This window comes from Rosa rugosa, unplaced genomic scaffold (genome assembly GCF_958449725.1).
Source record: "Rosa rugosa unplaced genomic scaffold, drRosRugo1.1 SCAFFOLD_151, whole genome shotgun sequence".
Taxonomy (NCBI): domain Eukaryota; kingdom Viridiplantae; phylum Streptophyta; class Magnoliopsida; order Rosales; family Rosaceae; genus Rosa; species Rosa rugosa.
The window spans coordinates 1-26833 of NW_026908971.1; the positions used below are offsets into that span (position 1 = coordinate 1).

At 38.0% G+C, this 26833-nt stretch overlaps 1 protein-coding gene and 1 pseudogene across 1 annotated transcript; both read left to right on the forward strand.

Annotated features, from left to right (window-relative positions):
• Nucleotides 1-9649: 9649 nt before the first annotated feature.
• Nucleotides 9650-15557, forward strand: LOC133724292 (disease resistance protein RPM1-like; annotated as a pseudogene).
• Nucleotides 15558-22517: 6960 nt separating this feature from the next.
• On the forward strand, nt 22518-25932 carry LOC133724291 (uncharacterized). Its single transcript, XM_062150982.1, has 3 exons — nt 22518-24973; nt 25081-25186; nt 25288-25932. The coding sequence occupies exons 1-3, from the start codon at nt 22518-22520 to the stop codon at nt 25930-25932; spliced, it is 3207 nt and encodes a 1068-aa protein (XP_062006966.1).
• Nucleotides 25933-26833: the final 901 nt, after the last annotated feature.

Genomic DNA, 26833 nt, shown 5'->3' on the forward strand with positions numbered 1-26833 from the left:
ATATTTGTCATGTTCACCAAATCACCTTTTAGTTTCTGATTAATTAATATATATATATATATATATATATATATATATATTTTTTTTTTTTTTTTTTCTTTTTTAAGTAAAGATTAAATTGTATTAATGATTTATACAATTACAATCGTACTGTAGGGCATCCAGAACAGATTCTGGAGCTTGAAAAAACCAATCCATATGAATGTCAGACTCAAAGCCAAAACCTGCTAATCTATGAGCAACATGGTTAGCAGTTCTATAAGTATGATGAACACCTATAGAATGCAATTCACCCAACAAACCTCTAATTTCTTCAACAATAATTCCCAAATGAGAAAAATCTTGGTCATCCGCTGTCACAGCCTTTACAGCCTCTAAACAATCACTCATTAAAGCAACATTTGTTATACCAAGTGCCTGGATGATCTCTAACCCAGATTTAATAGCAAGCAACTCAGTATGATAAGCAGAAGACACATTAGGCACCCTATAAGCAAAGCCAGCAATAAACTCACCCTTCTCATTACGCAGAACACCTCCAATGCCTCCATGCTGTAATGAAGGAACATAAGCACCATCAACATTCAAACACAACATACCAACCATGGGAGGGGACCAGGATGCATTAGCTTTCGTCCTCTTGCAGGTTACCGGTGTTAGAGGTGGTGAAATTTGAAATAATCAACTTGGATTCAACTTTGAATTTTGGGTGTGTGTGTGTGTGTCTATATATATATATATATAGAGGGCCCTTCCACTAAAAGATTCTTTTTTTTTTGTTTTTCTAGGGATAGGGCATTAGACCAACTTTTCGATCACATTTAGGCATCTCAACCGTTCAACTTTTAGGTCCTAATGTATATATCATTTCTGCAAATTTTCAGCGAAATCGGTGATCGTTAAGGTATCAAACTAGATTAAATCAACTGACGAACCAAATTTATCAAACTTGAACCGTTCATACTTATAATCTTAAATCGCCATTTTGAATGCCTTAATGATAATCAATTTGGATAAAAATTTGCAGAAGTGATCTACACATTAGGACCTAAAAACTGAACGGTTGAGATGCAAAAATATGATCGGAAAGTTGGTCTAATGCCCTATCCCTAGAAAAGACCAAAAAAAAGGATCCCTCACTAGAAGGGCCCTATATATATATATATCATCATCATCATCATCATCAATTTAGGATACATTGATGTATGGATATATCAAGTAGACTATTTTGATACATTATAAATAAGTTCGATATAAAAATAGACTAACTCGAAATGAAGCCAAGCTAGTCTACTAATGCATGGTCTACCTTTATATCAAACCTAGTCTACTTAAGATGTCATTACATTAATGTACTGTAGAACTTTTCTATAACTATTTAATTGAGTAACATAACGCTTTCTTTTATAACTGAGAGTGTTTGAGTTTGAGTCACAAATAATTGTTTGTTGTGTAACTCCAATTATTGTATGATGAAACTTCTCTAATATTCTTAGCATATTGTGGTCTTCCCCGTTAAAAATGATGAAGAAAGGATATAATACCACCATTTGATATTTTCTCCAATTTATTTTCACAGATATGAACTACCAATTTGGATATTTAAATCTTTAATATCTCCTCACTTGTTTAGCTTTTGGTAATTTAGATTTTATTTTATTTTTCTTAATGTTGAAAATTTTAAATTTCCATAGAAGTTTAGACCTGGGAGATGAATCTAATAACCAATGAGTACTGACCTACTCATTTGGCGACCACAAAGTTCAAAATTCATGGTTTAGTGTTAATGTCATGTATTCTTGAATTTGATATCAATTTTTAGATAAATTCACTCAAGTTACATTGTCCGATCTCAATTAATTGATATCAATTTTTATTATTTTATTTTGAGAGATAATATTTACGATCTCTTTTATGTTTTAAGTAACTACTCACATTTTCTTTGGCAATGTTTTAAAAATGGCTCTAGGCGGCGTCTAGGCGCTAAGCATTGACGAGCCACCCAGATTAACCTACAATCATTTCAGATAATCGGTTGACTTTGGGCGGGAGCTTGGGCACTCTAGGTGGATCTTATCAAAACTGAAGTCTGAAACGGCGAATCTGCAAAGCCGTCCCTATCTTGCTTTGTCCCTTTCATTTCGCAATCCCTCTCTCCCTCCTCTAACCTGCACTTGCGCGTCTCTTTCTTCTCCGGTCGATGATTCGGCGATCCTATCTGTCATCACTGCGCCCATTTCTCTTCTCCAATCTCTTGGTCGATTCGTCACTGGCTCACTACTGCGCGCGTCTCTCTCCTCTACTGGAACATATCAGTGTCTCTATCCTCATAAATTCATCTATTATGTCATCTATTAGGCATATTGACTGAACGATTGGTTAGACATATTGAATCATTGATTAATGGTTGAGTTTTGATTAATGGTTTTGAGTTTTGAAACGCATCAGACTATTAGATAAGAATTATATGATGAATAGATTATATGAATTTAATCATGATTATTGATTAATTTTTTCTTTTTGAAACGCATCAGGCCATATTGTGATAATTCATTAAAAAAAATTTATGAATGCTTTGGACTAATGCTTATGCTGTTCATCGATCATGAATCCAGAATTATGATTTTACTATTTTAGATTAATATAACTTTAGATTGTTTATGTTTATTGATAGCGCTTTTCAATTTTGATCTTTTGATTTATGTTGTTTAGATCCAATATGGGTATAATTTGATTATTAGAATGATTGGTGATGTTGTGTTTGCATATCCTGTACTGCTGTAGTACGGTGTTTTAGCCATTTATATAGATATTTTTTTTTCTTTCCTTGGATATAGTTTAGGCAGGCTAACTGAACTATGACTCATTGATTTGTAAATGAGTAAATGAGTGTGTACTGGTGTGAAGTCGGTAAGGCTAGTTGAATGACAGATTCTTCAAGCATTTTCTCCCTATTTTGAGTTTGTAAACTCATTTTTAATCAATTGTAGCAATTTTTATATTATTATTTATATAAGAGTGATGCTAGAGATCCCAAATTTTTGTATCAAAATTGGATCCCAAATGATGTGGCGCATGCCGCGTAATTGATTTTGTGAAATTTAATTTCCAACATGTCTCTCTCATAAGATATTAAATTCTTTAATAATAATTTTTAATAATATTAACAATAATAATAATAAGAAGAAGGGTGGTGCTATTCACACACCATTTTTCACTATTCACACACCCTCTCTATTTTTCTATTACTTTAATTCAATTTTCTTTTAAAAATTACCATAATTACCCTTCCTTATAATTATGTTTCTTTTTATTTTTTCTATTTGGCAAGTCAATCATTATCAAATTCTAAACCCTTATTTTCCCGCAAACACAGAGAACTTTAAAACTCTTTTCGATTCCCTTTTTTTTTTCATCAAAAACTTCTCTAGCATAGTCATTCTATCTCTCTAGTATGATGCTTTGAAGTTTAATCATGATAGAACAAGAAACTTTAGACCTATCTTTTGAGAAAATTTTACATTTGATTTGCAATGGAGTCATGGAAAAAAAAAAAGAGTTTAGTGATCATTCAAGCCCCTTTGAATCCATTATTCCTGGTAAGATTCTAACTGAAATTATTTGGTATATTCGAATCCATTGAGCAACTATAGAACTTTACAACAGTCTAATAATGATGGCCTTATGATTATAAACATAACTTGTTCTACTATATTATGCTAGTAGAACATAATTTTTTCCCAACACGAAGATTGCAACTCATTGCATTCAATATTATGTAGAGCATCTCCAAATGTTGTGTACATTATCAGCTGCAATGTGGAACCTTGTGGCTGAAGTGGATAAAACGCTGATTCCATATATTTTTTTTTTCGATTTGAGGTGGATGCACCTGGATTAAGAGTCATAAACAAACAAGCATTGAGTTTGGTACTTTGCAAATTATGAGAACAAACTTTACAATTTGGTTTCAGTTAGGTGAAGGTGATTACCTGGGAAGCATATTCTTTGTCTAATAATACAGGTCCTTCTACTTAATAAACGTATTATTTTCCTTCATTTATAGGTTAAAAAAATTGAATTATTGTATAATGATGTTTGATTCATGATTGAATTGCCAAATAGAAAAAACAAAAAAGAAAAAGAACCAGATTTACAAGGGAGGGTAGTTAGGGTAATTTATAAAAAAAGATTGAATTAAAGTAATGGAAAATTAAAGGGGGTGTGTGAATAGAGAAAAAGGGTGTGTGAATAGCACCACCCTAAGAAGAAACCCTAAAACTTGATCCACATAACCCGGGAAGAGAAAGTTTCAGATTGCTGGAATTGTATTATATTTCTAGCCATTAGAGCATCTTTAGCAGACTCTCTATTTTAGCTCCTTAAATTTAGAGAGCATGTTTAACTTTTTTTTCTATTTTAGTAGCTCCACCAGACTTCTAAGTGGCTCTCCATTATAACTTTTAGCTATCTCGCTCTTAAATATAGAGAGCGAGATGAGGCTCTCTATAATTTAACATATTAATTTTAAGTTATTTTATATAAATTATAAATACATTTAAACTTTTTTTTTTTTTTGAATAAAGGGATGGTGCGGTTGCCCTCAAGCCTCGATTAATGAAACTGTCGAATACAATGGGAGGGGGGCATTAAGCCTAAACCCCTTATTACAATAAGTGTCTAGAGTATGTCCTGAAATAATATCAGGAATCTCTACATAAGACATGTATTCTAAAAAGCACCAACTAGCAAAGAGTGCACAAATAGCTACTCCATTTGGTTTAGCATAGCAGTGACATAGCGGAAAGATAACTTGATATGTAACTGATGTGCTCATATTTTCCTATATTTCTTTGCCTCTTAATCTTAGTATTTATGCTTAGTCCTCCTTATTTCAAGTCATTTATGTTGTTATAGTGTTTTTGTAGGTTTGTCTCATAAAGAGAAGAAAAGAAGTTAAAATGAGCTAACTAGGATTAAAAGACGCCCAGGTCCCAGAATCTGTCTGTGCAGAACACCCAACTTCGCCGAATTACTGGGAGTTACCTAGATCGAATCAGACAATGAGCTTCATATCATTGGAAAGCTACGGATGTCTACTTTATGTATAATTTTACGGATCTTGATTTCGATACTTCTGGAGAAAGTTATTATTATTTGAGTGAAGATAGGTCGGACAGAAAATCTGCTCGGGATTTTACAAATATTCATTGAGAACCCAAGTTCCATGACACAAGATCGTCAATCCTAATGTTTCAAGGAAGTTAATTCAGATGAGTATTCAATGATGAACTTATTCCTACTTCTACAAGAGATATTTCAAGGTTTTCCCATTCCAAATGAAGAAATGAATCTAAATCCAAGTTTTACAAGGAAACATGAAGCCAAAGATGAGCAGAAATCTTCCCTATATAAGGGAGCACGAATTTACATGAGAGGAGAGTCTCGGGAGCACAATGTAGATGCCTAAGGAGCAGAGACGACTCATCCATCCTTCCTCTTCTTTTCCCCTTCCATTCTCTTTATGTTTTTCCTATATTTTATTTAGTTATCTTTTGTTAAACCTTTTTCTAGGGTTAGGATAATGCTCTATCACGATTGTTTATGTACTTTGATGTTTTATTGATGGATTTATAGTTTCTTTATGATGAATGCTTAATCACTATTTGAATTTATGCTTTATGTTTAAGTTCTTTGATTGATCATCTTAGGGCTTTGCATATAGTAATTGGAAGACAAATTTGAAGCAGAGATGCAATATAATTTGATTAGCTTCTTGTGATTAAGTGTGGTAAATTACATTATTACTTGAGAAAGACTAATGGTTTGCTTGATTCCCTTGTTTTCTAAAGCGTAATGAGTCTTGCATGTTAAATTTATACCTGAGAAGGATAAACTGCATAGTTGGGATATAAGATCTTTACCCGAGAGGGAGAGCATCATACACTTAAGGAAAACTATGGTCTAGAGTACCTGAGAAGGACTTAGATACGGGAATTATCATCTAGAGAAACAAAAGAATCTGTTAATTGCATTGAAACATAAATAGGATTGTTAGTGGTTGATTCCGAAACCCTAGGTTTTATCATTATTTGTTTCTTTCTTTCTTTAATTTTCACATTATTTGTTTAGTCGAAAACCTCAAAACCATATCTTCTTTAGCTTGATTGTTTATATGATTTTGTGTTTGGATTAATTAGGTTAGGATTTAAATTGATTATCAATCCTCAGTTGGAACGACCTCGTACTTGCACACTATACTAACGACGATTCGTGCGCTTGCGAGTTTTAATTAAAATTTCACAACAAGTTTTTGGCGCCGTTGCCGGGTTTTAATCTAGAGTATGTCCTGAAATAATATCAGGAATCTCTACATAAGACATGTATTCTAAAAAGCACCAACTAGCAAAGAGTGCACAAATAGCTACTCCATTTGGTTTAGCATAGCAGTGACATAGCGGAAATATAACTTGATATGTAACCCGATTACAACATAACATAATTACCAGCTTTAGCACAGCTTTCCTCCCATGTTGCCGCCGAAAAGAAAATCCGACGACACTGAGTCTCACCCTTCCACTAGGTGGCAGCGCCCACTTGACGAAGCAAATAACTCGCCACCAACCTAGAGCAGACAAGACACGTAGAGTGCATACGCAGGCACATAGCCCGATTAGTCCTACACAACTAATGTAGGGACTTATTGCTCGCATAAAGCGACATATAACTAACCAACATAAATAAACTAAAACATAAAATAAACTTAGACCTAGGGCAGTGCCCAAAAACTGAGCCCAAGCCCAAGCCCCATCTCCAGCCTAGATCGGGCCTACCAGCTGCATCCAAGCCCAAAGGACCAAACCAGCAAAGTGTTCAACCCGGCCGGCCCAAAGGAGCAGCTTCGCCGGCCCGCCACCACAACCGCCAACCCACCACCGGTGTCGGGCAACTGTCATGCCTCCATCACCGTCCCACCATCGGAAGACAACATCGAGCGCCTCAGTCCACCCAACCCAAACCGACATCTGGGAAATCTGCAGAAAAAACCAGATCGAACACCAGAAACAGCCATCAATCCCAGCCGCCCAACGACCGCTAGAAGAAGCCGTTCTGGCCCAGCAAACTCCCTTCCGTTCTCCGATCGCCGCCCATCTCCCCAACGCAGCCACACCCTTCGACCAATATAGGCGAAACCGTACACCTTCCAATCCAATCCTTCGAAACTTAGCCACAACCATGAAACAAAACACTCGTCCGGCCTCACCCAACAGCCACCGGCTAGACCAGAGGCCGTCGCCGGCGCCGAGGAGCAGCCGGACAGGCACTATCACCCACAGCGGTGTCCTCTAGGGTTTTCTCTAGAGTTAGGGTAGATTTAGAAGTTCATAAAAAGCTTTTGAATTTTTTTCAACATTCGATAAATAGAGAGCACTGATACAGACGTATTTCTAAAGTTGCTAGCTAAAATGACTTTTTAGCTACTTTGGTTAAAATTTGACTAAAAAATTACTAGCATTGCTAAAGATGCTCTTAGCTAGCTATATGAGTTTCCATCATCTTCTTTCATCATCATGTGTGTTGTTGTGGTTGGTATGGAGGAGGAAGATATATATAAGTACGGTAGATGATTTGGGATTGTCCTTCAAATCATAACTTCCATTGAAACTTAGAAATTATAGCAGTTGTTTCATGAATACATACATAATGGTGTAATTCAGATCTACAATTTTTTTTTGTTAATAAAGATACGCACATCCGTGTAGAGCCATGGAAGTAGCTTCGAAGAACACGACCTGAGAGGAGCCTAGGGGTCACTTATTTTGCTGCGGTTGAAATCATTATTAATTTCTTTTATAAATGATATATTAATATTTTTTTGAGTACTTATTTTATCAAGTGTTGCTGTTTCAGTGTGATTATGATCGTCTGCAATTATCAACTAGTCCATTTCTAGAGAGGAATATGGAATTTCTTATTGAGTCCATTTCAACAGAATTCTACATATATATGTTGGTTTATACAAATCTAGTGGGCGGTAAAGACTCGAAAATCATATAGCCAACAGTAATGAGGTGCGCATTGAAGTGGGTCATTATATACAGACTTTGGTATAGAATTTTGACTACTAAAATGATTTTGAGTACGGCTAGTTTTTTGCTTTGAGGCAAAGTTTGTTGATAAAACTGATTGTAGCTTGTTATTCATATATTTCTAGGCTAGCCTTTGGAGGCTTGGAGTTTTATGTTGGATCATGAATTTAGAAAGAAAATTAATGAAATGTCCCATTTTTGGATGATGTGCTTGAGTTAAGATGTTGAGATATGTCAATTTTATTCCAAGTAGCAGCTACAATTAAACATTACACATCATGCTCGTCAAAAGGAAGTGATGTATATATATAAATGTATAACAAAACAATAATGTCAAAGAAAACGATGTCTCATGATTATCGACATATCGAAATGTGACCCCAAAATCGATGTACACAAAATCAATGCACATCGATATCTAAATACCGAACCGTAATCTATAGTCAACGTACAAAGCAGTTGCTATAAAGTAAACCGATTTACCATGAAATACAGGACATCGGTTTTGAAAAACTGAAGTGATGTCTACAACTAAATAACACATCATTCTTAATAGATTAACCGATGTTGCCTAAAGGCACATACATCGTTCTCAAGAGAATAAGGTGGCAAGATGCACGTAAAAATGGACACGAACAAACAAAATTTTTTGAAGACTGATGTCTACGAGAGTATTAGACATCATTTCTGAAATTGTAATCGATTTAAATGTTCACTTAGGTATTGTTCGAGATATACTTTATTAAGCATAAAATGTGAAAATATGAAGAATTAAATATAGTTAACATACAAAATTATGATGATTGTAACGATTATACATTGATTTGTGTTTTAGAAGCGATGTTGGTCGTTGTCCGGGACATCGGTTTTTGACGCGCTTATACTGATGTTTGGATCTTTTACATCAGCCACTAAGAGGTCGGTCAGAAATTAGTTTTACATCGGTTCTGGACTGATGTCTAATGACATAATTCTAGTAGTGTTGAAATTATTACATCTAAAATGATTATGTGGCACTTGCCATGTCATTTATTGGTATAATTTTTTGGTGTCTCAAGCATTTTCGTTTATATAATTATATTTTATAAATAATTAAAAATCAAAAACCGCCTAGGCCCCGCCTAAGTGTCTAGGTGCTAGTCCTCAGCTCACCGCCCGACTAGCGCTTAGCGATTTTTAGAACCTTTCTTTGGGGATCGAAATTTATACTTCCTACTTTATACTCAACACTCCATGTTTTCTTTTATAGTATCTTACATTTTTATAATATACATTATAAAAATATAAAATTTAAAATATTAAAAAAAAAACATGGAATGTGAAGTGTAAAATATGATTTTCCTTTTATCTTTAATATAAAATCTAACCGTGGGTAACCACGAATTTTAGGCTGAAGTCATCTATTTCTAAACAGTAATTAAGCATGTAGATGGTCAAGGTCATCAATCTCTTCCGAGTTACTGTGTACGTGTGGACTTGGTAATACATACAGTGTCTCATTCTTTATAAATTGGTACTTACACAACCACTCTCATCATTCCCATGAAATAATTCCAGAACTCATCTTCCTACAGTGTTCCTATCGAGCATCCCCCCAAATTTTTAAACCCTTCTTGTCCAACCCATTCATCTAGCGCAAGTTTATCTGATTAGAGTGTATTATTTTTGACTCTTTGAGTCATTAATTTCTGCTTCTACATCTCAGCATGTGAGATCACCATTAATCACCATTACAAGAGTCTCAGGAAAGTGCAGAATCTGCACTAATCGAGAAGCAATTTTCTAGAACTTAAAAATTTGTCTAGCTTGAAAATGGCGGAACTTGCAATTCCTTTATCATTGTTGTGTGCCGAGAAGGCGATGAGCTTGTTCGAAATAAACAAGTCCAACGACCGAAGTACTAATATCCATGATGATGTTGAAAGAGCCTGCAAATGTCTGAAGAAGATGCAAGCCTATCTAGGGGACTCGGAAGAGATTAATGAAGGCAGCCGAATGCTTCAAAATCGTGTCGAAGAGGTCCAAAATCTGGCTTATGAAATTGAAGATGCTCTTGACAAGTTCATGGCTCAGATTCCACATCACTTCCTGTCACGCCCCGAATTTTGAATAACCAATTCAAATCCGAAACATGAATAAACAATTAATACAAATAACGTTCTGAATTTTTTTCTCACAAACAAACACACCACTCGCCACTCAACACAAAAACTCGAAAACCTAGAGTTAATTATTACAATTCACTCTTACAAAGTAAAATCGTAAAGCTCTAAATGAGCATAACAAACCTCACAATATAATGCTGTAATTCACATAACACTACTCTAAGCAGCCCGATCACCGTCCTGGTTCTCCTGACCTGTAGGATTTCCCGCTACACAATTTGAATAGTGTACCGGGAGTTGCAACAACACAAAACCCGGTAAGCTTTTTACAGCCAGTATGAGTAAACAAGAAAGAACTGTTGATTTTAAATTACAATTCTTATAACTCAACAACACAACCAACAATCTCAACATCTACGACGCAAACGTCAACCAATTCAATATCACCACTTTGGTCCTATCACACAACACTATCACCACTTTGGTCCCATCCCATAACACGTTAGAGCTCTAACTGCCTCGTTACCTCTGACACCTTGGCCTAGGGTCAAGCAACGGCAAAATACTTCGGTTAACACTATAACCGTCGCGCTTTGGACATCCCCGTCCTCAGCACCATATACTTCGGTTAATAATAAACCGTCGCACTTTGGACATTCCCGTCCTCGGTACACAACTTCGGTTAATAATAAACCGTCGCACTTTGGACATCCCCGTCCTCAGTACACAACTTCGGTTAATAATAAACCGTCGCACTTTGGACATCCCCGTCCTCAGTACACAAACACTCCGGTTATCCATAACCGTCAAACTTCGGACACCTCGTCCTCAGAATCCTACATTCTCCAACTCTATACATACTCCAATGTAAATCATGAATATTAACAAGAACTCATCAATCATGATCATCACATATAAATATGATAAGTCAAATTTCAATTCATAGTATTTTAATCATCCCAAATTCCACACTCTTCAATGTCACACCATTCCACATATAATCACGTAAATATATATATACGTAATCACCCACTCAGGAATGACCACTAATACCAACTATAGTTCACACAAGAAAATCGTGAAATTCATTTTGTATAATAAAAATCATTTTACTTACCCATGGACCGTAATTGATCAAGTCCATATGATTTTAAAACAAATATTTATTTCATAAATATTTTCACGCAATTACGACAAAATAAGGTAATTAAATTTATTCGGTTCGTAATATGAACCACGTGAGGTTTACTCACCTCTAAATTCCCGCTGCGTCTTCTTAACAGCTCAAAATACAATTTCACGAATCGTCCGCCAAATCAAACCGTCGATCACCTAATCAAACATGACCTTAACTTAGCCAATAACTCAAAAACATAATCAAACGAAAATCCAACGGTCGGATTGAAATTAAATGATGATCCAACGGTCGGATCCTCACGGATCGCCTTCCTAATCACTGTTTTGCATTTATACGAAGATCCAACGGTCGGATCTTCGCCCATGACCGCACAAAGCCTCTGGGGCAGTCATACGATCATCATATCAAAATTATAGGTTCATCTGACGGTCCTAATTCCACAGATCATAAATCTAACGATCGAAATCTCAAAATTCATAACTAATTCATACGATAACCGAAAAATGCGTATAATACGCCGAAATGATCGTATCGAAACATAGAATCATAAAATTGACAGAAACTAAATTTTTGACCTCCGGAGGTGGCCGGAAAGGGCCGCCGGAGTTAGGGACAGAGCCACCGCCGACCACCACAATTGGTATCGGGGCTGTGCTTGTCCCCTTCGTTTTCTCATTCTGGACACTTTTCATAACTAGCACAAGACCAAAAAATGACAGGAAGGGATCGAAATGTACCAAAAATCAGTCGGTGGCCGGAATTTTTCCAGAAACCGGCGAGCTCCAAAATCGACGTGAAAACGTCAATTTAAGGCTTCGATTCCTTCTTAAGAGTTGTTAAGAAACTCAAGAAGAACTCACTGGTTCAAGAATCACAGAAAAATATGGTCTGTAGCTCGAGATATACCGATCGAAAGCTTCGGTGGTCGGAAAAATTCCAGAATCCGGCGAGCTTGAGTTTCGACGTAAAAACTTCAACGAAACGCTTCGATTCCTTCTGGAGAGTTTTTCAGAACTTCAAGGTGAGCTCACTGGTTCAAGAATCACTCAAAAATACGTCCTGTAGCTCGAGATATTTGGATCGATAGCTCCGGTTTCGTTCTTGGCGGGGTTGACTTGTAGTTGCTGCTACGGGATGCGCCGCCGTGTGAGGCTGCTTCTGGGAGCTTCAGGAAGTTGAGGCGAGCTTGTGGATGGATTTTGGTGAGGATTGGTGACCGGTAGCTTGAGATATCAAGCGTGGTTCCAAAACGAGCTCAAACCGGGCGGAGCTTCCCGCCGCCGCTGGTGGCCGTGTCACGGTGCAAGGCTGCCTCTGGCAGCTGCGCAAGGCTGAGACGAAGCAAAAGGAAGTGGTTCGACGCCGTTTGGTGGCCGGTGGAGGTAGAGAGAGACCGAAGAGCCTTTGCTCTGTTTTCGGTTGGATTTCGGACGAGAAAGAGAGTGAGAGTTTGAGTGAGAGAGAGAGAGGGTGTGAGTGAGGGAGAGTGTCGGCCAATGAAGATCAACTCAATCAGTTAACCCAAGCATAATCATTAAAGTTAAAGCAGCGAAATCATGAAAGTAAGCAATACTGCTTTGCTTTGATTAAAAGAAATCGACCGGGTATTACACTTCCACAGCAACATGTTCTCTCAGAAGCTGCACGACGTTGCCCATTATCGAACAGAAAAGAACGCAAGAGTTGAGTTCTCCACCAAGATTAAAGATATTGAAACGAAAATTAGTTCCTTCTCAGGACTGAATTCAATTCTTGAGCCACCAAGTTTCAGCACAAGGCAGAGAGATAGTTTAATCCACCAAGTTCTTGAAGAAGACGAAATCGTAGGGTTTGAGGAGCCTAGAGAAAGACTTTCCAAACAGTTGTTGGAAGTAGATTTGAGGCTCTTGATGATTTTGATTGTTGGTCCTGGCGGCTCCGGCAAAACCACTGTCGTGAAGAATGTTTATGACAGCAAGAGCATTCAAGAATTTTTTGATTGCCTTGCTTGGATTGATGTGTCCCGCCCTTCTAAAGCAGAAGAAGATCAAAAAGCAGAACTCAGTCATCTGAAGGGAAAGAGATTTGTGGTTGTTTTGGATAATGTTTGGACAACAAATGATCTGGAACGCATCACAAATGCTTTGCCAAAAGGATTGCTTGGGAGTAAAGTAATCATAACTACTCGTAACTCTGATATAGCTTCTTCTCGTGTAGAGTCCTCCGAGTATATCCATGATTTGAGTTGCGGATTATTATGGAAAGATGCCTGGTGTCTATTTTGCAACAAGGCTTTCAAACATACTGCAGGATATTGTCCACCTGAGCTCGAAGAGTGGGCTAAAAATTTTCTGAAGAAGTGTGAAGGTCTGCCCCTTGCAATTTCAGCTATTGCTACTTTGCTTGCAAAGAAGCCACAAACTCCAATTGAGTGGAAAAAGTTACATCAAAGCCTTGGGTCTGAAATTAGACCTCATTTTAGTCTTTCGATTATTAGCCGTGTCTTGCAGCCAAGTTACATGCATCTTCCGAGCCATCTTAAAATATGTTTCTCGTACTTTGGCATGTTTCCAGAAGACTATTCCATCAGCCGTGACAGGCTTATTCGATTGTGGTTAGCTGAAGGATTTGTAAAACCGGGAAAAGGACAAACAATGGAAGAAGCTGGGGAAAGTTATCTCAATGAGCTCATCGGAAGGAATTTGGTTCATGCCACCACAAGAGAGATGGATGGTCGTGTAAGGAGCTGTCGTGTTTTCAACCTTGTGCGAGAGTTCATCATTTCAAAAGAGGGGAACTTCATCACTGTATTGGAACCAAACTGCAGTATTGCTGCTCATTCTGGTGAGAAAATTCGGCGCCTTTCGGTTCAAAATGTCAATATTAATTTGTTAAAGGATAAGGAGTTAAGTCAGATTCGTACCTTACTAGTGTTTGGGCAGGCAAGTTTCCCTTCCGAGCTTGAAGTGGTACTTAAGACCTGTACATACTTGAGGGTGTTAGATATGCAAGGTGTACCTTTAAAGAACTTCCCTGACAATGTTATTGGTCTCCCCCTCTTAAGGTACTTAAATCTGAGCCAAACTGAAATCAAATCAGTTCCAAAGTCCATCGGCAATCTTGCATTTTTGCAAACCTTAGATCTTAAGCACACACAGGTGACCAGCTTACCAAAAAAGATTTATGAACTCCAGGATATGCGTCATCTTTTAGTTTATAGCTGTGATGTTACTTCTGGTGTAGCACAAGGAGTTGAGGTTCCTGCAGGCAACATTGGAGCTTTGTCTTCCATACAGAAGTTGTTTCTAATCAAGGTGAAAAAGCAAAGAAAAGTAGTCCTTCAAGCCTTGGGACAGTTAGTTGCTCTCCGGAAGTTGGGTCTGGTCGATCTCGAAAATGAGCATGGAAGAGAACTGTGCTGTTCCATCCAGAAAATGAGAGAGCTTTCGACACTTGACATACGATCAACAAGTGAGGCCGAGTATCTTGATTTGGATCATATGAACTCCCCTGATGGGCCTCCTCGCTATCTACAACGTCTCTCTTTGACAGGGCGCCTGGAGAGTCTGCCGCAGTGGATCTCCCAGCTTCATAGTCTAGCTAGGATTGCTTTAAAGAGATCAAAATTGGATGCTGATTCCAGCTCACTTGAGGCCCTTCAAGATTTGCCTAATCTTGTGGAACTCGAGTTGGTTGACTTTTATACTGGGGATTTGTTGAAGTTCAGAGCTAAAAAGTTCAAGAAACTACAGGTATTACGCATTGAGCAATTTGATGAGCTAGATTTGATGATAATCGAGGATGGAGCAATGCCTGAGCTTAAGAGGCTAACATTGTCTAAATGTCGAAATCTAAAGTTACTTCTATTTGGCATTGGTAGTCTTATGTTGCTCGAAGAATTTCTTCTGTATGAGATGCCTGATGAATTTATTGCTTCAAATGAACAGCGAGGAGCAGTACTTAGTTGAGAATGTCCGAGTCATCCAACCATTCTGTGGTGGAAGCACTGGATGCCAAAATGTTTCTTAACTGTATTGGCCTATGGAATCTTTATGTTGACTCTAGAAAAAAAAAAAATTAATCAGCATTATTCACTGTGGCTTTTCTTTTGTTATTAATTAAGTTGAAACAATTTTGCTTCGTATCAATTATCTGGAGTAATGTATGAGATTTGGCGCAAACTGCTTATTTTCTCTGTATTGTAAGGATTGTAAGCTAGCTGTACTTTGCTTTGTCTATACTGCCCGACATTTCTTCCTCCCAATGTCATATTTCTGGTTTTCGACCTACGTAGCTAACTGTACGTTATACTTCCCTGTACTAATTCTGATCTTATTTAAATATGATCTGAAAGGAGTCCATCGAGCTGCTCATGTAATCTAGTTAATTTGCAGGAGTACGGTGGTGGTACATGTACACTTCTCATGCATGTTTAACGTTTTAGTTTATGTAATATTTTACCACTTCAATAACCTATGTTTGTAACTAAGTAAAAGTGCATGTTTGTTAAGGTAGATAGAGTATTGGCCTTATCTTCACTTAATCGACTATATATACCTCATACAACTATATAGAACTTGGCCTTAATTCAATCACTGAACCCCCTCCCCCAAGGTAACGAATAAATAAAGATATTAATTTAAAATTAATAGTACTTAATGTGTACTAATTATCCAATCTATACTAGGAAATATGGAAATGTTGCTTAGACCGGTTTAGAATATTTTACAATTAATTATCATTGATGTCTAGCTTTTCAGTTGTTTTATTATTAGGAAACTTAATAAGTTAGCAATGTAAAAGTATATTGAGAATTGGAATTGGTCTACACATTTCATTTCATAGTCCCTTTATATAGTGATAGAATTACAACGGAAATATCAATTACAATAATGATACTAAATGCTGATTGAGTTGTGAATGTAATTTCTTGATTTCCTCCTCGTCAGTTGCTTTGACGAATTTGACGAAGGCACAAAATGTGTTTTTCCTCTAACACTCCCCCTTGTGCCAAGTCAAAGACAATATTGTTGCCTCACTAAAAACGTTGCCAAGTAACAATAAAAACCATGTGGGACAAAAAATACACATTGGTTGAAGGAAAAGAGCACAACGCACCTATTACATTTGAGGATGACATGTGTGTTTTAGACTCCCCATGACATCTACACCTCCCCCTGATCCTTACATTAATTAAGGGAGATTGGAAAGCCTTCGCATTCCAATGTTTTTCATATGTTTCTCAAATATGGCCTTAGGCAATAATTTGGTGAACAAATCTGCCACATTCTCCTCAGACCTTACGTGATTCACTTGAATCTTGAGGAGAGCCTGTTGTTGCTGATTGTAGAAAAACTTTGGCGATATATGTTTTGTATTATCACCCTTGATATAACATAGCTTCATCTGTTCGATGCAAGCTGCATTATCTTCATAAATGCAAGTAGGCTCTTCAGTGGTAGAACTCAAACCACTAGTCCCTCGAATATGTATAATGATAGCTCTTAACCATATACACTCACGAACCGCCTCATGTAGAGCAATGATCTCTGAGTGGTTTGAGGAGGTAGCCACAAGGGTTTGCTTGGTTGATCTCCAAGATATCGCCGTGTTCCCAATGGTAAATACATAACCAGTTTGGGAACGACTTTTATGTGGGTCAGAGAGGTACCCAGCATTAGCAAAATCAACCAAAACATCATTCGGGGGTCTGGTGTAGTGAGTGGCGCTTTCGCCATCAACATTTTCTTTAGGGATTGTAGTTCCATCTGCGGTCCCTCTTGTCTCTCTATAGGGAAAGAACAGTCCAAGCCAATGGTTCCTTTTAGGTATCGGAAAATGTTCTTGATATCATTCCAGTGACGTTGCGTTGGCGCTGAGATAAATCTAGCTAACAAATTCACTGAGAATGCAATGTCTAGTCGAGTACATTGGGTTAAGTACAATAATGAGCCTATTGCACTTAGATAGGGAATTTCATCTCCCAGCACCTTTTCGTCATCTTCCTTTGGACAAAATGGATCTTTCTTTGCATCCAAACTTCGACCGATCATGGGAGTGCTAGCAGGATGCGCTTTGTCCATAGAGATATGTAGTAAACACATCCATGAGCTGCATTTCCAGTCCTTCGGAAACTACCAAGCTAACTAAGTAGCGGAACGTTATAACGTTCATTTCGGGAGAGTATGTCTCCTCGTAGTCAATTCCAGGGCGTTGTGAGAAACCTTGCACCACAAGGCGAGCCTTGTACCTCAGGACTTCATTCTTCTCATTACGCTTTATGAGATATGAAATTGCATATGTGATCTCGTCACTTTTACGATATCAGTAAACGCATCAGGCATCGAATTTGCTATGTTCTGAAGATCGATTATTCTTTTCACTTCACTTTCACATTGTGAAGTGCGGGGATCAAAATGAGACAAAGTAGGGGCAAACCACAACAATTCTTGTCGTTCCCTTGGAAAATTCTTTTTCATATCTCCCCCTAACGATGGGAAGACTGTCTCATCAAAGTGACAATCCACAAATCTAGCGATAAAGAGATCGCCTGTCAAGGGTTCCAAGTAGCGGATAATTGTTGGAGATTCGTATCCAACATAAATACTTAATTGTCTCTGAGGACCCATTTTGGTACGCTGTAGGGGCGCAATAGGCACATATACTGCGCAACCAAATATGCGTAAGTATGAAATGTCAGGCTCATATCCAGTTACCAACTGGTACGCAAAAAATGGTTGGCTAGCAGTGGGTCTGAAACGAATAAGTAAAGCTGCGTGCAATATTGCATAACCTCAGGCATATATAGGCAGGTTGGTGCGCATAACCAGTGCCCTAGCCACCATTTGTAGCCTTTTGATGGTGGCTTCTGCGAGACCATTTTGTGTATGCACATGGGGTACATGATGCTCTACATCGATCCCAATAGACATGCAATAATCATCAAATGCTTTTGATGTAAACTCTCCAGCGTTATCAAGCAGCCTTATAGACTTGATAGGGTGTTAGCATTGAAGTCACCCTCAAGTGCAAGAGGTACAAGTTATAGAATAGGGGATTAAGTAAGGATGTCGAACCCACGAGGATTGGTAAATCCTTTCCTAACTAGGGAAAACCTAAGGAAAAACTAGAAGAATATGCAAATGTACAATCACAAACAAATGCTCACAAGTGAACCAAAGTTCATGGTGAGTATGTGCAAGATGGTGTGTAGAGATTTGATTTTGATTTTGAGATTGGTTTCTATTCAAATTGAAACAATGAAAGCAAGTAATATAAACTAAGCTAAACTAAACAAGTTGTTATCAAATGGATGGGAGTTAGGGCATCGGGTTTCAGCTTTTGCCTCCCTTGCAAGCATTAAAGCAATTGAATATGAATGATACAAAGCTAATTGTCCAACTACCCTCTTAGCATCCGGATAGGACTACTAAGGCTTAAACTCCTTTCATTTTATTAACTCTAACCGGATAAGTCTAGAGCTAACTACCTAGAGACAAATTCAATTACCGGATAGGTCTCAATCCTTTGCCCCTAAATGCATAAAGCTTAGAGTTTAGGTATCCAAGCAAGCAAACCAATCCTATCTCTATGTGATTTTAGCTCACTACCCTCACATGCACACATGGTGTGCTTTCATGCTCCCTTTTTGCCTAAAGGTAATCAATCTCTAGGAAAAACTTCATGTCATGGCAAACACATAACTCAAATTCATTAGGTCTAAGTAATGTATTCAACTATTGACTTAGTATGTGAGAATGACAACATGAATTTGCATCAATTTATAAACAAAAGAATCAATACAAGCAAGTTTGGCTAGGGCTTTCAACCCTAGCCCCAACTAGTTCACTACTCACACATAGCTAGATACACAAGCTTCAACATTCTATTAAACATCAAATACATAAAGAGATAGGGAGTAAAGGGTGACTATTAATGATGTCGGAAGAGGTGGTGGAGATGGGTCTCCAAGAACATGATGTGGTGGTAGTCACCTCATTCTCCTTGCTCCAAGCTCTTGATATTGGTAAGAATAGTGAAATTTGGAATCTCTAAGGTGAGTTGTGTTGAGTGGTGGAGGAAATAGAGGTTGTAGTGGTGGAAATGGTGATTTTAGTGGTGGAGATGGTGGTTTTAGTGGTGGAAATGGTGGTGTCTTCTCTAAAGAGAAAATGGATCTTGGATAGGATGAAAATGATTCAATGGAGTCAAGAATGCTGAAGAATTGGTCTTTGGCCTCTCTTTGATCAGCTATCACTATGCCAAAAAATGCTTCAGACCATACCACTCAGACGACAGAAGACGTTTTTTCTGTTGTCTGATTTTTTTGAACGTCTTCAGACAACAGATTTAACTATTTATGTCGTCTAAATGGTATCAAAATCAACACCAATTCAACTTTTTCAAGTTTGTTATAATTTAGAAAATTCAGACAACAGATTCTGTTGTCTGAGTAAAGGGAGAAATTATTTCTCCTTGTCTGGACAAAAAAACATTTTTGGCTGAACTAAAACTTGGTTAAAAAAAACTGGCTGAACTAAATGACCTAGCGCTAGATACCCCGAGTTCTCTAATAACACTTAGTTAAAAAAATAGACGCCTCTTTTCTTCTCCTCGAGCAGTCGACCTAGAACCCTTCTTCTCCAGCAGTCGACCTAGAACCCAATTGAGCAACAGATTGGAGCGAACCCAGATCAGAGCTAGACCCCAAATCGTCAACAGATCAGAGCGATCTCCGATCCCAGACGACCAACAGATCAGAGCGATCTCCGATCTCAGACGACCAACCCAGATCAGAACGATCCCCGATCTCAGACGAACAACCCAGATCAGAGCGATCTCCGATCTCAGACGACCAACCCAGATCAGAGCGATCTCCGATCCCAGACGACCAACAGATCGGTACCATGTGAGAACGAAGGAGAGAACCGCCGCGAACAATAGAACCCGGACGAGCGTGTCGCTGAGCTGATCCATCAGGAGCTTCAGGATCGACTAATCCTCGTGCTTCTCCAGTTCGTTCCATCCGTACACCGCCCGGCGCTTCTCGACTTCCTCCTCCGACAGCCCCGAGGCTCTGCTAACCTTGAACTCGTCCTCGCATTCCTGAAGAAACTGAACCTGTAAGTCTCTCATCAATATTCCATGCTAATTGAGATAGTTAACTGAGAAGTACATGATGGGGCGGCATTGTTGTGTTGCCAATGAATATATGTTTTGTCTTGAGTTTAGTGTTATTGGAAGTAAAGGATGGGGTGGGGATCTTTTGTAAATCTTATTTTTGATGCTAGCTATCCATGATTTTAATGGCATATACATCATTTAAACTTGAATATAATGAATTATATCTACCTACTCGTCTGGTACCTATGCGAAAGTGATATCTATAAGAAGCTCTTCATGTATTTCAGACACATGACATGATAATACTGCACTTTATAATTTGGAAAAGACAAGAAATTTTGTGGACAAGTTTGTCTTTGACGTGCTGGCCTCAGTGGGGGTTTACATAAAATGAAATTTCTATCTTAATATGATATTCATATCGTTAAAGGTGGTTAAACAAAAGTACACATCTTATTTTACTTCAACAGTCTCCATAAGAACTTATTGGACCTCTTCATGAGGTTTCTAGTTATTTCATTACAGTGCCATGTGTTATTGAAGAGTTGTTGTAAGATTTAATTTATTTATCACAAATTGTGACTTGTGTCCTTGTATTGCGCAGATATTGGATGAGGCTGCGGTGCAAAATATATTTTTAAAGTCCCTAGACAACTATATAAAGTGGTGTAACTACTTGTGCATTCAGCCAGTTTGGAGCAAGTATGGACTTCTAGATCTGATTTCATATATATCCTTTCTTACTTCACTCTTCCGATGATAAATTGATATTTTCTTGTTTATTAAATGATGGTGATTGATGATAGTGAGTTAGTGACTAATGGAATCAATCAATTTTGTGCAGTTTGCAGTCAGTTAGGAAGGAGAAAAAGCTACTGTTTGTTTCCATGTACTGTTTGATCTGGGGTGAAGCAGCCAATGTAAGTGAACCTTTTATTGAATAACTGGAATTGATCGTTAGTTTTTGTTTACTTTTCTGTCGTAACATCCTTCTGCATGCATGGTTCACCCAATTTAGTTTTAATTGGTGAAGTGAATGAATCAGTATAACTTGAAGATTATAGCACGACATTTTATCTTTCTTGGTGAGACTTGAGTGTTTTTCATTTATGTGAGATTATGATTTTTAAGTTTTAGTATTGACAGAGTGCAAACTAATTTTACTTGAATACCATGAACAATGGATTTGATTCAAATTCATGAAGCAGTCATATTGTAAAAGTACATAGATGAACTGCCTTTCAAGTTATTTCATGAAATACACTTTCATCAGTTATTGTTGAGCTTCATTTCATTTGGTTTGCACTTAAATCATTTTGCAGACTTGCATGCTTCAGCATTCTGTTTTCTGATAAAAAAAGCACTTTCAGCACTTTCTAGTTGGCTCTCCCTTTCATACGCATATCGAAATAGAAATATATCTTTCCCTTAAGCTATTCTGTTACATCCATCATTTTTTGTCGTGTTCTATTTGTGCAATCTGAACTTGTTCTATACTACATACTGCTGATCATGTTTTTTTTTTTTTTTTTTTTTTTTTTTTTTTTTTTTTTTTTTTTTGCTGTGGGTGCTATGTAGTGAAAGCTTGGAGTTAGGCTCATTAGGCAAGCATTGGAAGCGGATGATTGGCTTAGCTCTGACTTAAACAAATTGAGGTAAGCATTTATAATCATCACATAGTTCGTTCTTCATTTTATTTTTGTGAACTTTCTGTTCTAGAAGCACATGAATTTTTGGAATTTTATAGTTCTGGTTACAATGTTTCATTTTGTGTTATAGAATTGAATTTTTTTCATGGAATGAACTATTTTCTCCTAGAGTTAGGTTCACGAGTTATTGGAATTTTCTGTTATATTGATGCTCATGTTTGTCATGGAGTAGCTACATTCGAATGTTAATTAAGCTCTGCTGTATGTTTATGAATTAATGTTGCTTCATGTATCTCTGTGTGTGTATATATATATATATGTGTGTGTGTGTGTGTGTGTGGTGAAGTTGTTTAATAGTGATATGTACGTTTTTAAGCTTTCTGATCCTAGGTGATAATATAGTTCCTAATTGTATAATGTGTTTATATATAAGATGGATAAATCATGGATGCATGCTGATAGAAGATCATTGAAGTTTAAGATAGGACTTGAAGACTTTCTTAAGTTCGCTTTAGCAAATGCACGCGACATATCAAAAATATGCTGTCCTTGTTTGAAGTGTTGTAACAATGATGAATTTTCTGTTGGAGTGATCAAGGACCATATATACTTTAATGGTATTGATGTTAGATATAAGCAATGGAAATGGCATGGAGAACCTTCTGCCATGAATGCCGATATATTAGGTGAATCCGAAACAGTAGATATGGGTGCTGATTTTGGGATAGGGGATGAAGATGATGAGATTTCGAGTGACTCGAATGAGTTTCTTAGGTTTGTAGAGGATGGAGATAAGCCTTTGTATCCGGGTTGTACTAAGACTACAAAGTTAAATGGTTTGATACAAACGTTCAATTTGAAGGCAAAACACGGAATGACAGACTCTTGTTATTCTGACATGCTAATCATGATTGGCATGTTGCTGCCTGAAGGGAATGAGGTACCTGGGTCTGTATATGAGGCTAAGAAAACACTTGCTGCATTGGGCATGGGCTATGAAAGGATTCATGCTTGTCCAAATGATTGCATCCTTTATAGAGGGCAGCATGCAGAAGCAACAAGTTGTCCAACCTGTGGTGAATCACGTTGGAAACTGGGTAGAGATAATACTAATAAGGAAGGGGTGCCTGGGAAGGTCTTGTGGTACTTCCCACCAATCCCGAGATTCAAACGGATGTTCCAATCGACCAAGACAGCTAAGGATTTGACTTGGCATGCCAATGATAGGAAAACAGATGGAATGATGAGGCATCCAGCAGATTCCCCGACTTGGAAGTTAGTTGACACAAAGTGGCCAGAATTTGGTAGCGAACCGAGGAACCTTAGGCTAGCCCTTTCCTCAGATGGGTTTAATCCCCACAGTTCATTAAGTAGCCGATACTCTTGCTGGCCTGTTATTCTTGTTACATATAACCTTCCTCCTTGGCTATGCATGAAGAGGAAGCACATGATGTTAACATTGTTAATATCTGGACCCAAACAGCCGGGAAATGATATTGACGTTTATTTGCAGCCTTTGATAGATGATTTGAAACTACTGTGGGTTGGGGTTGAAGTGTATGATGCCCTTAGAGGAGAGTCCTTCAAACTGAAGGCAGTCCTATTTTGGACTATTAACGACTTTCCCGCATATGGGAACCTCTCGGGCAGCATTACCAAAGGATACAATGCTTGTCCAGTTTGTGTTGATGAAACCCGACCATACAGGTTGAAGCATAGTAACAAAATGGCATTCATGAGACATCGCAGATTTTTGCCAAGACATCATCCATATCGAAGGCAGGCTGCAGCTTTTGACAATACCATAGAGAAAGATGTCGCTCCTTCACCATTAAGTGGAGAGGAGATGTTGTCAAGAGTTGAAGGTCTGAACATACCATTTGGGAAAAAAAAACCTTGTCCCCCTCACAAGGGTGTTGAAGCGAAAAACAGACCTTGCTGGAAAAAAAAATCGGTTTTCTTTGAACTTGATTACTGGAAACATCTTCCAGTGAGACACATTCTCGATGTGATGCACATTGAGAAGAATTGTTGCGATGCTATTCTTGGAACCGTATTGAACATTCCCGGGAAGACCAAGGATGGAGCTGCTTCTCGTTTGGACATGGTTGATATGGGCATCAGAACTGATTTGAAGCCTACACCTGGTCCGAAAAGGGCAAAGTTGCCTTTGGCGAGTTGGAACTTGCTGCTAGATGAGAAGAAAATATTATGCTCTTCCTTTTTCAACATGACGGTTCCTGTGCGCTTTTGCTCAAACATAAGGAATCTGGTTTCAATGGAAGATTTGAGACTCGTTGGTCTTAAATCACATGATTGCCACACTATTATGCAGATTCTTCTCCCTGTGGCATTAAGATCAGTTTTAGAAAAGCCAGTTAGGTATGCTATTATTCGGTTCTGCCTATTCTTCAAGGCAATTTGTAGTAAGGTGATAGATGTTTCAAAACTTCAACAGATGCAAGCTGACCTTATTGATACAGTTTGCTTGCTTGAAAAGTTCTTCCCACCTTCGTTTTTCGATGTAATGATTCATTTAACAGTTCATCTTGTTAGAGAAGTAGAGTTATGTGGTCCGGTGTTTCTTCGATGGATGTACCCATTTGAGAGGTACATGAAAGTGTTCAAAGGGTATGTGAGAAGTCGCCATTTTCCTGAGGGGTGTATTGCTGAGAATTATATTGTTGAAGAGGCTATAGAGTTTTGCTCAGAACGTATGCTCCGTAAAGATGATACCACTGTGGGAATTCCATCAAAAAGCTTATCTGGACTGTGTAATGGATGCAAGCCTTTATCAGGCGCAACCATGGTGATCGTTTCTGCAAAGGAGTTACAACTTGCACACCTGTGTGTATTACGGAACACTGAAGATGCCATTCCATACTTCAAGTACGTATTACTTTCAATGCTATTGTTTTTTCTTTGTAATATCAATACCTATAATATATATTCATTTGAGTTAGATTGTTGATCAGTTTTCTTTTCCTTGTACTTAGGGAGCATATGGAATTGTTGGAGTTAACTTTCCCTAAGTTCATGAAAAACAAGAGGTGGTTGAGGGAAAAACAGAATGCGACATTTGGAGATTGGTTAAAGGAAAGGGTAAGTTCATATGGGTTATGCTTATTCATATGTTGATTTTGAATGTTTTGAGTTTAATTATTTGATGAGTGCACTTTATTAATGTATAATTCAATTAGCAGGTTGCAAATGCAATGAGTATTCCCGACAATGATGTTTCAGAAACAATGAGGTGGATGGCTGGCGGCCCAAGGCATGAAGTGCCAACATTTAGTGGATACCATGTCAGTGGAGTTGATTTCAACACCAAATCCCGGGACAATGTCAGATCAGTTCAGAACAGTGGTGTTTTTTTACTTGCCGATGCAATGCAAGTTGCAAGTGCAAAGGATCGAAAGCCCAGAACTGATGATATGGACTTCTACGGTGTAATTAAAACAATATGGGAGGTTGACTATTACAAATTTAGGGTACCATTGTTTAAATGCGATTGGGTAGAGAGTTCTAGGGGCGTCAAAGTAGACGATCTTGGGTTTACTTTGGTGAAACTGAATAGGATAGGCCATTTAAATGATCCGTTTGTCTTAGCTACGCATGTGAAACAAGTTTTTTATATTGAAGACCCCCTCGATGCTGAATGGTCAGTAGTGGTGAGGTGCCCGGATAAAGACTACGAAGGGGCTAATGATGAATGCGAAGACCCTGAAGTGGACCAACTAGCATTTATTCCGACAATGCCATCAGTTGAAACCTTTGATGATGTAGTTGGTCATCAACCTAGCATTCATATGCGAGATGGTGATGAAGGAATATGGGTTGACAATTAAAGTTTGCCCCGTGTCTGATGGGAGTAGCATGGTGTTTAGGATTTTGATGCTTATGTATGCATATTAGTATAGGCTGCATTTCCATTTGTAGCTTTGAGCTGTTGTACTTTAATTTGTTAGTTGATGGAATATATGCTGATTCCAGTTGTTACTTGATTACCTAAGTGTTTGATTTTCACTATTATGTCATTTTAATTGTAAGTGATGCATCCTATATATGTCATGTTGCCTATCATGTGGCTAACAGATTATGTGCTTTTGTGTTTTAGATCATGGCGCCATCTAATAGAGCAGCAGCAGCTAAAGCGATAGCTTTGAGGATGAAAGCTGTGCAAATGAAAAGAACTAGCTCTAAGGATGCAGGGCCGTCAACCACACCTAAAGCTTTGTCTCCAAAGAAGAGGGTTGTGTCTGCTAAGAAGAAGGAGGTGTCCCCGAAGAAGAAGGTTGTCCAAACTAAGAAGAAGACTAGATCCCCGAAGAAGAAGACAAAGGCTGTATCAGAGAAATCTGTATCAAAGACCAAGTCTGGAAATAGTTCTAAGTCTAATAAGATAGAGGTTGGTGATGATATCGAAGATCCTAATGCAACTGGTGGTTTGAAGCTGCTAAGGCGAGGGATGGTGACAATGAATCGCATTACAAGGCGACTCATCAGAGGGAGAAAGCTAACCATACAGATTAATGATAAGGGGGAACCTTATGGTAAGGCTGCAAAAGAAATGCAGTCTTACATTGGGGTCTTAGCACGTACAAAGATCTCGATTGTCACTGGTGATTGGAGAGAGGTGGACCCTGAGGAAAAACAGAAAATCTGGGAATCTATTATGGTATTTAAACTAAATCTTACAACATATTGCAATCCTTATCACTTTCAGTCACACTTGTTTCCGATGTAAAC

Bases quoted from the DNA above. Each gene is read 5' to 3' on its own strand.
- LOC133724291 (XM_062150982.1), top strand. From the start codon at position 22,518: ATGGATAAATCATGGATGCATGCTGATAGAAGATCATTGAAGTTTAAG. The intron at 24,974-25,080 runs GTACGTATTACT...CCTTGTACTTAG, and splicing joins GATGCCATTCCATACTTCAA to GGAGCATATGGAATTGTTGG. The intron at 25,187-25,287 runs GTAAGTTCATAT...TTCAATTAGCAG, and splicing joins GAGATTGGTTAAAGGAAAGG to GTTGCAAATGCAATGAGTAT.